The sequence below is a fragment of the Macrosteles quadrilineatus genome, unplaced genomic scaffold (genome assembly GCF_028750875.1).
Source record: "Macrosteles quadrilineatus isolate MER2022 unplaced genomic scaffold, UCM_ALF_1.0 Scaffold_2__2_contigs__length_208266976, whole genome shotgun sequence".
NCBI lineage: Eukaryota > Metazoa > Arthropoda > Insecta > Hemiptera > Cicadellidae > Macrosteles > Macrosteles quadrilineatus.
In genome coordinates this window covers 124,231,058-124,249,217 of record NW_026542595.1, presented here as the reverse complement: position 1 = coordinate 124,249,217, position 18,160 = coordinate 124,231,058, and the positions used below count along the sequence as shown (strand labels likewise).

General features: G+C 40.6%; 1 protein-coding gene across 3 annotated transcripts in view; it reads left to right on the top strand.

Annotated features, from left to right (window-relative positions):
- Positions 1–5,020: 5,020 nt before the first annotated feature.
- LOC128986146 (potassium voltage-gated channel protein eag) overlaps positions 5,021–18,160 on the top strand; it is a 130,748-nt gene continuing 117,608 nt past the window's right edge. For all 3 annotated transcript variants that reach the window (XM_054406315.1, XM_054406317.1, XM_054406314.1), the window contains exon 1: positions 5,021–5,200. In XM_054406315.1, the coding sequence (XP_054262290.1) occupies positions 5,122–5,200 (79 nt within the window). In that variant the 5' untranslated portion in view covers positions 5,021–5,121. The remainder of the gene's footprint in view (positions 5,201–18,160) is intronic.

Here is an 18,160-nt window from a genome sequence, read left to right as displayed (position 1 = left end):
GAGAGATAGTGGTCACTGATGAGGAGAGAGAATGGTGGGTCGCCGGAGACATCACCTGGATTGTGGCTAGGATTCCTCTACGAGGGTCGCGGCTAGAGGGACAGTATTGTACTGACATTGTGTGATGTTACAGGGATGAAGACATGGGAGACGAGAGATAGTGGTCACTGATGAGGAGAGAGAATGGTGGGTCGCCGGAGACATCACCTGGATTGTGGCTAGGATTCCTCTACGAGGGTCGCGGCTAGAGGGACAGTATTGTACTGACATTGTGTGATGTTACAGGGATGAAGACATGGGAGACGAGAGATAGTGGTTACTGATGAGGAGAGAGAATGGTGGGTCGCCGGAGACATCACCTGGATTGTGGCTAGGATCCCTCTACGAGGGTCGCGGCTAGAGGGACAGTATTGTACTGACATTGTGTGATGTTACAGAGATGAAGACATGGGAGACGAGAGATAGTGGTCACTGATGAGGAGAGAGAATGGTGGGTTGCCGGAGACATCACCTGGATTGTGGCTAGGATCCCTCTACGAGAGTCGCGGCTAGAGGGACAGTATTGTACTGACATTGTGTGATGTTACAGAGATGAAGACATGGGAGACGAGAGATAGTGGTCACTGATGAGGAGAGAGAATTGTGGGTCGCCGGAGACATCACCTGGATTGTGGCTAGGATTCCTCTACGAGGGTCGCGGCTAGAGGTACAGTATTGTACTGACATTGTGTAACGTTACAGAGATGAAGACATGGGAGACGAGAGATAGTGGTCACTGATGAGGAGAGAGAATTGTTGGTCGCCGGAGACATCACCTGGATTGTGGCTAGGATTCCTCTACGAGGGTCGCGGCTAGAGGGACAGTACTGTACTGACATTGTGTGATGTTACAGGGATGAAGACATGGGAGACGAGAGATAGTGGTCACTGATGAGGTGAGAGAATGGTGGGTCGCCGGAGACATCACCTGGATTGTGGCTAGGATTCCTCTACGAGGGTCGCGGCTAGAGGGACAGTATTGTACTGACATTGTGTGATGTTACAGAGATGAAGACATGGGAGACGAGAGATAGTGGTCACTGATGAGGAGAGAGAATGGTGGGTCGCCGGAGACATCACCTGGATTGTGGCTAGGATTCCTCTACGAGGGTCGCGGCTAGAGGGACAGTATTGTACTGACATTGTGTGATGTTACAGGGATGAAGACATGGGAGACGAGAGATAGTGGTCACTGATGAGGAGAGAGAATGGTGGGTCGCCGGAGACATCACCTGGATTGTGGCTAGGATCCCTCTACGAGGGTCGCGGCTAGAGGGACAGTATTGTACTGACATTGTGTGATGTTACAGGGATGAAGACATGGGAGACGAGAGATAGAGGTCACTGATGAGGAGAGAGAATTGTGGGTCGCCGGAGACATCACCTGGATTGTGGCTAGGATTCCTCCACGAGGGTCGCGGCTAGAGGGACAGTATTGTACTGACATTGTGTGATGTTACAGGGATGAAGACATGGGAGACGAGAGATAGAGGTCACTGATGAGGAGAGAGAATGGTGGGTCGCCGGAGACATCACCTGGATTGTGGCTAGGATCCCTCTACGAGGGTCGCGGCTAGAGGGACAGTATTGTACTGACAATGTGTGATGTTACAGGGATGAAGACATGGGAGACGAGAGATAGTGGTCACTGATGAGGTGAGAGAATGGTGGGTCGCCGGAGACATCACCTGGATTGTGGCTAAGATCCCTCTACGAGGGTCACGGCTAGAGGGACAGTATTGTACTGACATTGTGTGATGTTACAGGGATGAAGACATGGGAGACGAGAGATAGTGGTCACTGATGAGGAGAGAGAATGGTGGGTCGCCGGAGACATCACCTGGATTGTGGCTAGGATCCCTCTACGAGGGTCGCGGCTAGAGGGAAAGTATTGTACTGACATTGTGTGATGTTACAGGGATGAAGACATGGGAGACGAGAGATAGTGGTCACTGATGAGGAGAGAGAATTGTGGGTCGCCGGAGACATCACCTGGATTGTGGCTAAGATCCCTCTACGAGGGTCGCGGCTAGAGGGACAGTATTGTACTGACATTGTGTGATGTTACAGGGATGAAGACATGGGAGACGAAAGATAGAGGTCACTGATGAGGAGAGAGAATGGTGGGTCGCCGGAGACATCACCTGGATTGTGGCTAGGATCCCTCTACGAGGGTCGCGGCTAGAGGGACAGTATTGTACTGACATTGTGTGATGTTACAGGGATGAAGACATGGGAGACGAGAGATAGTGGTCACTGATGAGGTGAGAGAATGGTGGGTCGCCGGAGACATCACCTGGATTGTGGCTAAGATCCCTCTACGAGGGTCGCGGCTAGAGGGACAGTATTGTACTGACATTGTGTGATGTTACAGGGATGAAAACATGGGAGACGAGAGATAGTGGTCACTGATGAGGAGAGAGAATGGTGGGTCGCCGGAGACATCACCTGGATTGTGGCTAAGATCCCTCTACGAGGGTCGCGGCTAGAGGGACAGTATTGTACTGACATTGTGTGATGTTACAGGGATGAAGACATGGGAGACGAGAGATAGTGGTCACTGATGAGGAGAGAGAATGGTGGGTCGCCGGAGACATCACCTGGATTGTGGCTAGGATTCCTCTACGAGGGTCGCGGCTAGAGGGACAGTATTGTACTGACATTGTGTGATGTTACAGGGATGAAGACATGGGAGACGAGAGATAGAGGTCACTGATGAGGAGAGAGAATGGTGGGTCGCCGGAGACATCACCTTGATTGTGGCTAGGATCCCTCTACGAGGGTCGCGGCTAGAGGGACAGTATTGTACTGACATTGTGTGATGTTACAGGGATGAAGACATGGGAGACGAAAGATAGAGGTCACTGATGAGGAGAGAGAATGGTGGGTCGCCGGAGACATCACCTGGATTGTGGCTAGGATCCCTCTACGAGGGTCGCGGCTAGAGGGACAGTATTGTACTGACATTGTGTGATGTTACAGGGATGAAGACATGGGAGACGAGAGATAGTGGTCACTGATGAGGTGAGAGAATGGTGGGTCGCCGGAGACATCACCTGGATTGTGGCTAAGATCCCTCTACGAGGGTCGCGGCTAGAGGGACAGTATTGTACTGACATTGTGTGATGTTACAGGGATGAAAACATGGGAGACGAGAGATAGTGGTCACTGATGAGGAGAGAGAATGGTGGGTCGCCGGAGACATCACCTGGATTGTGGCTAAGATCCCTCTACGAGGGTCGCGGCTAGAGGGACAGTATTGTACTGACATTGTGTGATGTTACAGGGATGAAGACATGGGAGACGAGAGATAGTGGTCACTGATGAGGAGAGAGAATGGTGGGTCGCCGGAGACATCACCTGGATTGTGGCTAGGATTCCTCTACGAGGGTCGCGGCTAGAGGGACAGTATTGTACTGACATTGTGTGATGTTACAGGGATGAAGACATGGGAGACGAGAGATAGAGGTCACTGATGAGGAGAGAGAATAGTGGGTCGCCGGAGACATCACCTTGATTGTGGCTAGGATCCCTCTACGAGGGTCGCGGCCAGAGGGACAGTATTGTACTGACATTGTGTGATGTTACAGGGATGAAGACATGGGAGACGAGAGATAGAGGTCACTGATGAGGAGAGAGAATGGTGGGTCGCCGGAGACATCACCTGGATTGTGGCTAGGATCCCTCTACGAGGGTCGCGGCTAGAGGGACAGTATTGTACTGACATTGTGTGATGTTACAGGGATGAAGACATGGGAGACGAGAGATAGTGGTCACTGATGAGGTGAGAGAATGGTGGGTCGCCGGAGACATCACCTGGATTGTGGCTAAGATCCCTCTACGAGGGTCGCGGCTAGAGGGACAGTATTGTACTGACATTGTGTGATGTTACAGGGATGAAGACATGGGAGACGAGAGATAGTGGTCACTGATGAGGAGAGAGAATGGTGGGTCGCCGGAGACATCACCTGGATTGTGGCTAGGATCCCTCTACGAGGGTCGCGGCTAGAGGGAAAGTATTGTACTGACATTGTGTGATGTTACAGGGATGAAGACATGGGAGACGAGAGATAGTGGTCACTGATGAGGAGAGAGAATTGTGGGTCGCCGGAGACATCACCTGGATTGTGGCTAAGATCCCTCTACGAGGGTCGCGGCTAGAGGGACAGTATTGTACTGACATTGTGTGATGTTACAGGGATGAAGACATGGGAGACGAGAGATAGTGGTCACTGATGAGGTGAGAGAATGGTGGGTCGCCGGAGACATCACCTGGATTGTGGCTAAGATCCCTCTACGAGGGTCGCGGCTAGAGGGACAGTATTGTACTGACATTGTGTGATGTTACAGGGATGAAGACATGGGAGACGAGAGATAGTGGTCACTGATGAGGAGAGAGAATGGTGGGTCGCCGGAGACATCACCTGGATTGTGGCTAAGATCCCTCTACGAGGGTCGCGGCTAGAGGGACAGTATTGTACTGACATTGTGTGATGTTACAGGGATGAAGACATGGGAGACGAGAGATAGAGGTCACTGATGAGGAGAGAGAATGGTGGGTCGCCGGAGACATCACCTGGATTGTGGCTAGGATCCCTCTACAAGGGTCGCGGCTAGAGGGACAGTACTGTACTGACATTGTGTGATGTTACAGGGATGAAGACATGGGAGACGAGAGATAGTGGTCACTGATGAGGTGAGAGAATGGTGGGTCGCCGGAGACATCACCTGGATTGTGGCTAGGATTCCTCTACGAGGGTCGCGGCTAGAGGGACAGTATTGTACTGACATTGTGTGATGTTACAGAGATGAAGACATGGGAGACGAGAGATAGTGGTCACTGATGAGGAGAGAGAATGGTGGGTCGCCGGAGACATCACCTGGATTGTGGCTAGGATTCCTCTACGAGGGTCGCGGCTAGAGGGACAGTATTGTACTGACATTGTGTGATGTTACAGGGATGAAGACATGGGAGACGAGAGATAGTGGTCACTGATGAGGAGAGAGAATGGTGGGTCGCCGGAGACATCACCTGGATTGTGGCTAGGATCCCTCTACGAGGGTCGCGGCTAGAGGGACAGGATGCCCGGGGGGAGGAGAGGCTTGGTCGCTCCACAAAACACCTTCCTGGAAAACATCATCCGCAGGTCCAGCTCACAACGTGAGTAACTTGCTTTGTTAAATTTTTTATACCACTATATACGTACGTTGTTAAGTTATGTTCATCGTTTTAAACAAATTTCTTTTATAATAGTCGATATTTTGGTTAACTCTCTCTTAAACATTGGAAGTGTGGATTATTGAAAATCTTCGGTAGGCTGAAATTACCTTACTTTTATTACCCTACTAGCTGTTGTACCCGTGCTTTGCAACGGGAAGAGGACACAAAATAAAAACATTTAAATCTTTATCTCTTGCATATAATAGTTACACATCCGCCAACGCTTGTAGAAACAAAATTCAACTTTTATGGCCTTAATAGAAACGTTTTAGTTATGACTTTTAAATCTGGTAAGTAGTGGATACCACCATTTTGGTTTTGATTAATTTTAAATCTTGTGTAGGCTAATAGAAAAACTGACCAAATCTTCGAGTAAAACTTTGACATACGTGATTTACCAGATTTATCTTCATCTCCCTTAATTACACATCTTTTAATTTATTATTGACATTTTAAATTTCAATTTTGATGTTGCAAAAATACTAATTATTAAATTTAAATATCTTTATATTAAACTCTTCTTTATATTTAATCACAAATCCTTTCACCTTCAGTTTTTTCACTCACAATAAATCATTAGCAAAACTAAGTCAGCTGTTATAAATTTAAGAAATATTGCTGTGCCTTATCAATACAGTCTTTTGAAATATTAAAGAAACTATATCTAATAGGTAGGCCTACTATAAAAAATTTCAAACAAATAATTTAGCATTAAAGACAGCAGACAAAACTAATATGATTATCAAAGCATCAAGGACTAAAAAATTTAATAGCAAATACATTATATGTTTCATTGCATCTCTGATTCTACTATACAAAAATATCAACAAACAACTTAATATACAAACCAGTTCTTTTAATCAGTTCCATCGTCCATTGCTTTTACATTTTCACACTTACCATTAAGAAAACATAGTAACAGATATTTCATTGATTTTAGAAACAAAAGAACACTGTGTACTGCTTAGTTTTATGATATTTTCCTTGGTTTAATTTAATCAGTGGTGTGGCAAAACACAAATAATAAATGTATCAAATAAAATAAATGTGAACTGAAAGCTACATGTTAAGATAAAATAAGAGTATTTTGTATTACCATTTGATAATTAAATATAGTTACTGTTCTATTTCTTATACAAGAATATTATTCACACATCTTGCTTCAACCCTGTTCAATTAGTTAATGTTACATATAAATTAAGATAGGCTACTTAATAATAAAATGTTTACCATTAAATTAAAACTGAATGACGATAATTAATCATTCTAACTAATTTACATATCTGGCCAGGGGGTAAAATTCCGGGGGAAAATATCCGGGGGGTAAAATTCCGGGGGTAAAATTCTGGGGGCAAAAATCCGGGCCGTACATTCTAGGTTTTTATAATTTGATGTGTTCTGATTAAACTCACAACCGTGGAAATATATGTTTAATTCCGCGTTTAATCCATCGAGCTGATGTCGCGAAACTCAAAAGTTCGCAGCCGGAATTTTACCCCCTGGTTTGTGACGTCACGTTTGCCCAGGGGGTAAAATTCCAGGGGGATAAAAATCCGCTACCCCGCGGTGGCGGGTGGTGTTCCGAGCGAGACGGCTTCGTTGATTCAACCACTTACCGTGATCTTGTGCTGTAACTGTAGTGATTAAGTTAAATAAATAGGTAGGTCTATGGCTCTGGGGAGTGGGATTTTTTAAACGATATTTATCCCTATTCAGGGAATTTTTTTCAAACTTTTGATCCCATTCAGGGATTTTCTCCAGTTTTGTATCTACAGCAGTATAAACCATGTAGCCCTACTATTTTCGGGGCGAGGAATTCGATAGGACCATCGCCGTCCCCCTACGAGCCCCCCTTTCTAACTACAAGGGGTAGATAGATATTCTTTGAATAAAATATAATTTTTTCCATTCGTATTTATTTATTATATTATCCTCCATACAAATAAACCCTTTTTGACACTAATAGGCTACTGCCCCCTTGTCCTGTAAGGGGAAAACCCTCCCCCCTTTGACTAAATATATATAACTTTGGAGAATATGTAGGTAAAGAAGTACAAAAATAATGAATATCCCCTATTTTTGGGGTGAGGAATCCAATGGAACCATCGCCGACGCCCTAACCCCCCCCTTCCCACTTACAAGGTGGGGAATTCCCCCCCCCAGCCAAAATAATTTGTTCCTCATTAGATTGATTTGTTATGTTTTCGTAAATACAAATACGCCCTTTTTAACACTTATATTGCCCTCCTTGACCTGTAAGGGGGCGATACCCCCCTTTTGCTAAATGTATATAGCTTTGGAGATTTTGTCAGTAAAGCAGTACAAAACCATGAATATCCCCTATTTTGGTGGTGAGAAACCCAATGGCGCAAACCCCATCCCTCTAACTTTGTTAGTTTTCGAGTTAGGGTGGGGGTATATGGATCTGGGGAGTGGGTACAAAATAGGTGTAGTTGGGGGTATGAGGGGTTGTGATATATGTTTTCGTGTCGTAACACTTCGGCCCAAGTAACACTTCGGCCCAGTAACATTTCGGCCCGAAACCCTCAGATGTGGCCTACGGTCCAACTCTCTACCTGCCCACTAGTAACACTTCGTCCCAACAAAATATTTGACAGGTTAGGTTAGGTTAGGTTAGGTAAGATTCCACCGATTCTCCATCATGTGAGGTCAGAGGATGCAAGGGGTGACGGTTGGGCGACATTCCACCAGAGGGTGGTTGCAAAGTATACAGGTCATGTACCTCTTACTACCTGAACTGCGATCCTCAACCCTTGTCAATTTTTCGTCGGGCCGAAATGTTACTCCATTAGCTTATTTAATCATCTGTAAAAGCGAGTGGGACGAAGTGATACTGTTTTTCTAAGAAATTTGAGTTTGGCCGAAATGTTACTGGGCCGAAGTGTTACTACATCTATGTTTTAACCCTATTTCTGGGGTGAGAAATTCAATGGTGCAAACCCCATCCCTCCAACATCCTTAGTTCTCGATTTAGGGTGGGGGTATATGGATCTGGGGAGTGGGTACAAAATACATGTTGTTAAAGTTTTGAGGGGTTGTGATGTATGTATTTACCCTATTTTGGGGGTGAGAAATTCAATGGCACAAACCCCATCCCCCTAACTTTGTTAGTTTTCGAGTTAGGGTGGGGGTATATGGATCTGGGGAGTGGGTACAAAATATACTGCAATGGCGTAGGAGGCACTACTGTACAAAGAGCGAAGTCTCTAATAGTCTACAATTTACCATTGACATCCAAATTTTGAATGCTAAGGACGTTTAAAACTTTTGTTAAAAAAAACCTTAAAGGTATTCAATACTTTTTTGTAGACAGTGAAGAAGTAGCAAAAAGTTGAATTAGAACTTCAATTTTGATTCAAAGGACGACTATCGATTCCCTGAACACAATCCTTTTACAGATTTGTACCTGTGGCAGACAACAAAGTAGAGTGTTTTAAAACATCAAAATGCTTAAAATCTATTATTAAAATATAACATTATTAAAAAAATACATTGATTGTGTATTATAATGTAATATTATGATTTCTACGCTATTACACGTATAATGCTTATTTTAGTACTTTTCAATGTTTCATAACTTTAAAACCATTTTAGGACGCCATTTTCATTATGTAGGCCTACACGCCACATTACAAATGAATCGTAGTTTTAAAATCTTAAATTTTGCAAAAGACTAAACTTGAAGGAAATCCACTTTTAGTATTGACACTTAAATTTTATTTATTATATAATGTTGAACTTGAAAAAAACTTGTATAATATAACATAACTCCCAGAGGATAAGGCGTGTCCATTGTTATGTGTCCTTGAATAATTGTGAATGAAGGTGTCCATTTGCCGTCGGACGTCGGAGACCATCTATTGGTAGGTGTCCATTTGCCGTCGGGCGTCGGAGACCATCTTAGGTGTCCATTTGCTGTCGGGCGTCGGAGACCATCTATTGGTAGGTGTCCATTTGCCGTCGGGCGTCGGAGACCATCTTAGGTGTCCATTTGCTGTAGGGCGTCGGAGACCATCTATTGGTAGGTGTCCATTTGCCGTCGGGCGTCGGAGACCATCTTAGGTGTCCATTTGCTGTCGGGCGTCGGAGACCATCTATTGGTAGGTGTCCATTTGCCGTCGGGCGTCGGAGACCATCTTAGGTGTCCATTTGCTGTCGGGCGTCGGAGACCATCTATTGGTAGGTGTCCATTTGCCGTCGGGCGTCGGAGACCATCTATTGGTAGGTGTCCATTTGCCGTCGGGCGTCGGAGACCATCTATTGGTAGGTGTCCATTTGCCGTCGGGCGTCGGAGACCATCTTAGGTGTCCATTTGCTGTCGGGCGTCGGAGACCATCTATTGGTAGGTGTCCATTTGCCGTCGGACATCGGAGACCATCTATTGGTAGGTGTCCATTTGCCGTCGGGCGTTGGAGACCATCTATTGGTAGGTGTCCATTTGCCGTCGGGCGTCGTAGACCATCTTAGGTGTCCATTTGCTGTCGGGCGTCGGAGACCATCTATTGGTAGGTGTCCATTTGCCGTCGGGCGTCGGAGACCATCTATTGGTAGGTGTCCATTTGCCGTCGGGCGTCGGAGACCATCCATTGGTGTGAGTATCTTCAATGTATCTAATCAATGTATGTAATCTTCAATGTTGTGTGTGTGTCTTCAATTATGCCACATCCTCCGGGAGCTCTGTTTTAATCTTGAATTTGTCTTGGCATAAATATGTTAAATTGGATTCTTATATTAACTGTTGGATTAATATTAACTGTTTTGACAAATTGGCTCATGGCCAATCCTGCTAACATACCGAAAGCTAGAATTCCAATCATCTTGACTCACTGAAATTTAAAATATTGTGATTATGATTTTTAATTTCCATAGCAACAGTTAAGGTTTACAAATAAAATTTGTTTTGAATAAGACATATAGCTAAGAAGAATTACAATGGACATGCTGAGCATGTAGCTGTTGTCGATAGTTTTAGGTCTTCTATCAATCTATTTTTGGCATTTAGATGCTTATGATAAAGGGTAGAGAAAGAGCAAAGAGTTGAAATTTGACTTAAAATTTGGGATACAAATGTTTGGCCACTTCTAGACGTGCTAGGGAGCTGAAAATTTCGGTGGTTTGTAGGTCTAGTGCCCAACCCCCCGGGAAAATTCTGAAAAGTCGCATTTTCTAATTTCAACCCCCCCTAAATTAACAATTTCCCCCCCCATGTTATTCTTAAGGGAAATAACATTGAAAAATACCGACTTTCGTACGCTCGTCTGAACCGTTTAGAAACGTGCTAGAGACTTGAAATTCGCGTAGTATTGTATTATGGGATCTTAAATTACCAGTGAAATTCGTAAAAACCCCATTTTCAAAATTCAACCCCCCCCCCAAAAAAATTCCAGTAAATCCCCGTTTTTGGAAAAACACGTTTTTTTTTAAACAGCTGTAGCTCGAAAACAGTAAGAGCTAGAATCGATTTGAGGAAAAATCGTAGGTTCGGAATAAAATTTTCTACAATACAGTTTTGTCAAAGAAGGCGTTATATCGAAATTCACACTCCTTCACCTTCAAAAAACGCTATACTTCCAAAAATTGTGAAAATTCTCAATTTGTTTACGTGTTTTAAATTTTTAAACGACTTTTCGTGCATATATTTTTACTTTTTATGCTCCCAACGTTGAAAGGAATGTCCTTAAAGTGACCTTCTATAATTTTAACCGAAACAAATTTAAATGGTGGATTTTCAATCAAAAGTATAGTTTTTAACGCATTTTGTTATGGAGAATTAGAATGCTTTGACAGGCAAACTACTACAGGCAAACTATGTCGCAGATTCGCACGCGCTCCCGCCCGGCTGGGAAATATCGTACAAACACCAGGCGGCCCACTGCCAGTCGCGGGAGAAATAATTTTTGTTAACAAATATAAATATAAATCTATATATTTAATACACAGTTGTAACACTGTTTTCTCAGTAATTACTGAACCAATCCCCAGGTTATAGTTGTCAAATTAAAGGGGATAATGCATTGATTTTCCAAACTTCATTAGAATTCACGTTTTTTCTAAGGGTTAAAACCTACAGCCCTTCAAAGGTTGAGTCAATACAATTCTTATTGAATGAGGAATATAATTTACAGCTTATTTTGATAATTAATTGTAAATCATATGTCAGCCTCGCCACAATATAATGAATCAAGACTTTTCAGATTTTTTCAACACCCTCGGTCCTAGGTTTGTGGCAGGAGGCGATTATAATGCAAAGCATCCAATGTAGGGGTCGAGGCTAGCTAACCCTAGAGGAAGGCAGCTTTTAATATCTATTAACAACAACAATATGAACTACTTGTCAACAGGCGAGCCTACGTACTGGCCCACTGATCCTCAAAAAACTCCAGACCTCATAGATTTTTTTGTGACTAAAGTTATTGGACAAAATTATACTGATGTCAAATCTTGCCTGGATCTTTCATCAGACCATTCTCCGATAATAGCAACCATAAGCTCAACCATAATTTATAAAGAACACTCACCAACTCTTTCTAATAAACTGACCAACTGGGAAAAATTTCGGCAAATTATGAATGAAAATGTTTCTTTGAAAATACCCCTGAAAACGCCAGATCACATCGATGATGCCGTCGAGTTTCTTAATTCTACAATTCAAACGTGTTGCTGGCAATCAACTCCAGGCGACCAACAAAAGAACTTGAATCATATAAATTATCCAGTTGAGATAAAGCGGAGAATAGCGGAGAAAAGAAGACTAAGAAAAATATGGCAACAGTCACGTAACCAAAGGGATAAAGCCAATTTAAATAAAGCTTCTCAAGATCTAAAACGAGCGCTAAAGAATCTTAAAAATAAATGGTTTTGTGATTTTACTGCAAATTTGTCTCCAACTGAAAGTACAAACTATTCTTTGTGGAAGGTTACTAAGACAATGAAACAACCTAAAACTCCAGTACCCCCTCTACTTAAACCCAACGGGTTATGGGCCAGAAGTAACGAAGAGAAACAAATTTGTTTGCTGACCATCTTTCAACAGTGTTCACGCCAAATACAAATTTGAATAACAACTACCAAGAAATTGAAGAATTCCTCGACTCCCCCAATCAGATGTCATTGCCGATATCTCAGTTTCGATCTCCTGAAGTGATAAACGTAATTAAGGGATTAAAACTGCACAAAGCCCCTGGGTATGACTTTATTACAGGAAAGATTCTCAAGGAACTTCCAAGAAGAGCAATTTTATTCTTGACTCTGATTTTCAATTCCATTTTGCGAACTGAGCATTTCCCTGCTCAATGGAAAACATCTGAAATTATAATGATTCAAAAGCCTGGAAAACCACCAAATCAAGTTAGTTCGTACCGGCCTATCAGTCTCCTCCCCATTGCCTCAAAGGTTTTTGAAAAACTTATTTTAAAGCGCCTTCGTTTTGTGATTGGTGAGTTGAACTTAATTCCTAATCACCAGTTTGGATTTCGGCAAGAACATTCTGCCATTGAGCAGGTTCATCGGGTGGTGGATATTATCAAAGAGGATATCGAGACCAAGAAGTTTTGTTCTGCTGTATTCATTGACGTGAGTCAAGCGTATGACAAAGTTTGGCATACTGGTTTACTCTACAAACTAAAACTTAATCTTCCCCACACATTTTTCAATCTCACGAGGTCTTACCTTTCCAACCGACACTTTAGAGTAAAATTTGGTGATATTGTTACCCCACTTCACGAAATTCAAGCAGGAGTTCCCCAAGGAAGTGTATTGGGCCCCGTTCTCTACACATTGTTCACGGTGGACCTCCCTGAAAATCCTAATGTCGAAATTGCAACCTTCGCTGATGATACTGCTATTATAGCCTCTCATGAAAACCCTGTTATAGCTTCACAAATGTTGCAGACTGGACTCGATGATATCTCCGATTGGCTGAAAAAATGGGGGATCAAAGTAAATGAGTGTAAATCTGTCCATACAACCTTTACAACAAGATTAGACACGTGTCCTCCTGTTACCCTAAACAACGTTCAAATCCCACAGTGCAATGAGGTTAAATACTTGGGCTTGACCCTTGATAGAAGACTCACTTGGAAAAGCCACATCTGGAACAAGAGAATTTCGTTAAATTTAAAATTTAAAAATCTTTCTTGGCTATTAAATCAAAATTCTAAATTAACAACAGAAAATAAATTACTTTTGTATAAAACTATTTTAAAACCAGTATGGACGAATGGTGTCCAACTATGGGGGACATCCAGTTAATCAAATCTGAACATCATCCAAAGATTCCAATCCAAGGTTCTAAGGCACATTCTCCAGGCACCATGGTTCGTTAACAACGAAGTGCTCCATAGAGACAGTCGAACGCCAACGGTCAAAGAAGAAATTTCAAGGTTAAGTGCCAAATACTTAAAGAAATTAGAGTACCATCCCAACTACCTCGCTTTGAATTTGTTGGACAACAGCAACTGTATATATAGATTGAAAATATGCCATGTTTTGGACCTGAGTAGTCGTTTTTAGAGATTTATGGACTTTAAACTTTGTACCAATATGCAAAGTGTGTGTGTTAGCTTTATTGTTGGATAAAGACTAACTACTGTGTTTAAATTTTACCATATTTACTTATTTTTGTTGAACAGATTGTAAATTAAATAAAATGTTAAAAAAAATCTTGCTTCAACAAACTCAATTTCCAAACTAAACCAATGTTTACAAAAACATGTTTACAAAAATCATCTGACAACAAAACATATTTAAACACAAATAAAACATATGATAAAAAGAACAGACTTAATACAACATCCCGCCTCAAGATGTCCACATCTTTATGAACCTCAGTACCGCCTCGGTTTCTTAATGGACCTTTCGTAACGGGTTACTGTGCCAGCTCCTGGACGATCGCATGAGTTGCATGGACGATTAAGGACCATGGATGAACAGTTTAAAAGAATACCATCTCCTCCGTAGTACGGTGCAGGAACTAAGAACTTCCTACTTCATTTTAAAAATAGTTGTTTAGCCTCCGGATTACTGTATTATACTTAAAATGGTTTACAATACCTGCATATAGTAATCCTTTGTTGCTGATTTAGGCAACTAGTTTCGGCTCTTGTTTTGAACCATCTTCAGGCCTCAAGGTGTCAAGTGATCACTTCATCCGAAGGTCGTTAACAGAGTTCAATAAATAAAACATATACAAAACACGATACACGGAACGGACACACAATGTTCACACAAATTCTTGTTTTCCACAGCTTGCTTTTACCTCCTGGACCCAGGCTTTGTCACTGTTGTCTATATTCCCTATGAAAATCTCAGGAACCTGTTGATAACCACTGTCTGAATCTTGCTGTTTGATTTCCTTAACAACGTTTTTGTTTTTTCTCATCCACTTTTCGCGGAAGGGACAGCATCGAAAAAAAATTCCAATCTCGGAACATTTGTCACATTTGGCTTTCCTAGCAGGGCATTCGGCCAGTGATCCGTGCCAGTTATAACCACATTTCCTGCACTTTTTTCTTATAGCATCCTCGGTGAATTTCTGTTCACCAGCTCCTTCAGACAGATTTGTTTTACCGACTTGTACTGACGTTTTATTCACGATAAAAACATTAGTATTGGCGAGTTCACGTTTTTGGCGTTCTAGCTCCTCGTGTTTGCGCAAGGTATTAATTGCTTTCTCCAGAGTCAATTGAGAGTCCAGCTGGAGTCTATCACTTAGAGCCTCATCTTTCATACCAATAATGAGGACCAGAAGCACCATCTTATCGTTCAGTTCACCCCATGCACACGTTTTTCAGAATATATGAAACATTACGCTTATGATAGTATTTTGTAGCATACAGTTCATCCAACTTTCTTAATATTTTTCCAGATACCTAGTTGTAAGTAAAAAAGGAGAAAATCACAAAAGACGTGGAAGGAACCGGGCTGTGTAGGTTTAGTTGCCCTTTAACCTTTCCTAGGTTCGGGCGAATAAGTGCATGAGCAAAGGCTATACATTACCTTCCAAAAATGGAGTAATGGTTCAATAAAAGAATGGTCTCTCCTGAACTTTCTTCGGATGATTAAAGTCTACTGAGTTAGATTGAACGTAACCTTCTATGATTAACCTTGTTAACTACGTAGGTTGTTTTAAAGTCAATTTTAAGTTACGTATAGTTTTAGTAGAGGTATTTTGTTACATCTTGTCATATCTCTCAAAAGTTTGGTTTTTGGAAATTTTATTTGATATCGTAGTTTTAGAGGTGTTAAGGTTTTTAATCAATTTTCCATTCCGACCTTTTCTCACACTTATGAGTATACAGAAATTTCTTCTTAAAACCGCACGAAAAAGTTGGGATTTTTTTACCCTAACCTCTAAGTTTTCAATTAATTGTTTTGTAAGAAAATCGCAAAACAATAAAATTAACTAATGTGAAACAAAGCCCTAAGAAATTTACTGATGTGAATTAAGCTGTAAATAACTTAATGAAATATATAAACCGAGTATTCTACTAAACATATTTTATTATAAGTAGTGCTGGTGATAGCATTGACTTCTTGACAAATCTACATTTTTTACATATCCATGTTTTGGTTTTGGAAACTTTTCCTTCATGAAAATTATTATTTTTATGGTTTGATTTACGCAAACCCTTTTACTATAATATACATATTTTCACAAATTAGTAGTGCTGATGATAGCATTGACTTCTTGATCGTTTCCAAAAAATCTATATTTTTTACATATCCATGTTTTGGTTTTGGAAATCTTTCCTTCATATAAATTTCCATTTTGATGAATTGAATGAACTCTTTTACTATAATATACATATTTTCACAAATGAGTAGTGCTGGTGATATCATTGACTTCTTGATCGTTTCCTTGATCGTTGAGTTGATCGTTTCCAAAAAACCTACATTTTTTACATATCAATGTTTTGGTTTTAAGATTGTTCTTTCATGAAAATTTGTATTTTGATGAATTAATTAACGCAAACCCTTTTACAATAATATACATATTTTTACAAATATAAACGAAGAGACGCATTAACTATTCAAACTGGCACCACTGTGAACGTTACCGAGTCTCTTTGGGCGCAAACCGAATTGAAAATCAGTGCAATTTAGAGGGCTGTTTGTACCTTTGAGAGTTAAAAGCCTCCGCGAGTAAACGGTGAGATCTTCGCCTTCTGATATCATCGATTGACTTTCACCTCGATAACCAGGCAATATCCGCACTCGGAGAGCTAAATATAGATTATTCTAAATTTAAATAAATTTTCTAAAATAATTTTTTGTGGATTTAAAATGAAATATACACACTTTTAAAGAGAATGAACACTTGTCTAGTTAATTGTTTTTTGGGGTGTGAACAAAACAAAATAGGTGGTAATAAGTAGTCTAATATGGTGTTGGAATTGTTTTTCATTAATTTGAAATATACATGTACAATGGTTGTAACTTTTTAAAGATTCTAGTTATGCATTTACGATTTTGAGAAGGCAAAATGTATACGCAATGTTTATTATGAAATATAAATAATGAATTTGAATAATGAATTTTATTTCCTCAAAAACAAACAATCATCAAATCATAAAACAATTCGGAAATTAACTGGCCACTTTGTCCAGTAATTGTGGCCAGTGTACACAAAACTTATCTAATCTATACATGAAATGAAGAGTTCAGTCTTATCAATCCATTACTAAAATTATCACTCCTGCTGCTACCTCTAGCGTTACATATTGAAATTAAGTCTACTTCTAAAAATTAAAATATACATATCTGACTGCCTGAAATGTAAATAATGAACACAAAATATATAAAAAACGTACTACAATTTAACGATGTGAAAAACATAGATTTTATTCTAAAACATTACGAAGCAACGAAGTATCATTTATATTACATAACCATTCTTTCAACCTTTTACAAAAACTATTAACATTGTTACTTCTTTTTATATCAATTGGCAACATATTAAAAACAAAAGGCCCCAAAAATAGATACGAATGCTTGAACAGTTCTTTGTTGACTTTAGGGGTCCTGTAAAACAAATTATCTACACTTCTGGTATTGTAATATAGGTTATCAGTTCCATTGTTCCCACTTTTAAGATAAAACAATTTTAATACTTTAAATATAAAAAGATTCTGAATCGGCATTATTTTTGATTGAAAGTATAACGGAAATGAGCTTTCTCTCAACTGTTTATTAAAAATGATTCTTAAAAAATGATTTTGAGTTGTTCTTAAACGATTGATGAAACTTTTGAAAGTACCTCCCCAGCATATTAATCCATATTGCAAACGTGAATGTATTAGTGCGTAATATAGTGTTTTCAATAAATGTTCTTCACAAAAATGTTTTAAGAAATAAAATTTTCTAATTGATCTTTTGACATTTGCATGCAGAATTTGAATGTGTTTTTCCCACGTAAATTTTTCATCAAAGTGTATCCCAAGGTATTTAAATGATTTAACTTTCTCAATTTCCTCACATTGGCAATCTACACGTTGGCAGCCTTGTATGTGATACAAAATAGGAGATGAAAAAGAAAATTCTCTGTAGCCAAAATTTATAAACTTTGTTTTACTAACATTAACTTTCATTTTGTTTTTTAAGCACCAATCTTGGAGTATGTCTAAATCAAACATTAAATTCATTTTTAAAACTTCCTTATCCTTATTAGAATAAAGAAAACCAATATCATCGGCAAAAGCTTGGATTTGACCTTTAAAATTCTTGTCAAGCAAATCGTTAATAAAAACAAGGAATAAAATTGCTGAGGTAACCGAGCCCTGCGGCACACCTACAGTTACGGGCAGTGGTCTGCTGAGGCAGTCACCTACCCGTACCTGCTGTTCTCTGCCAGTCAGGAAGCTGCGGAACCAATTGAGCGCC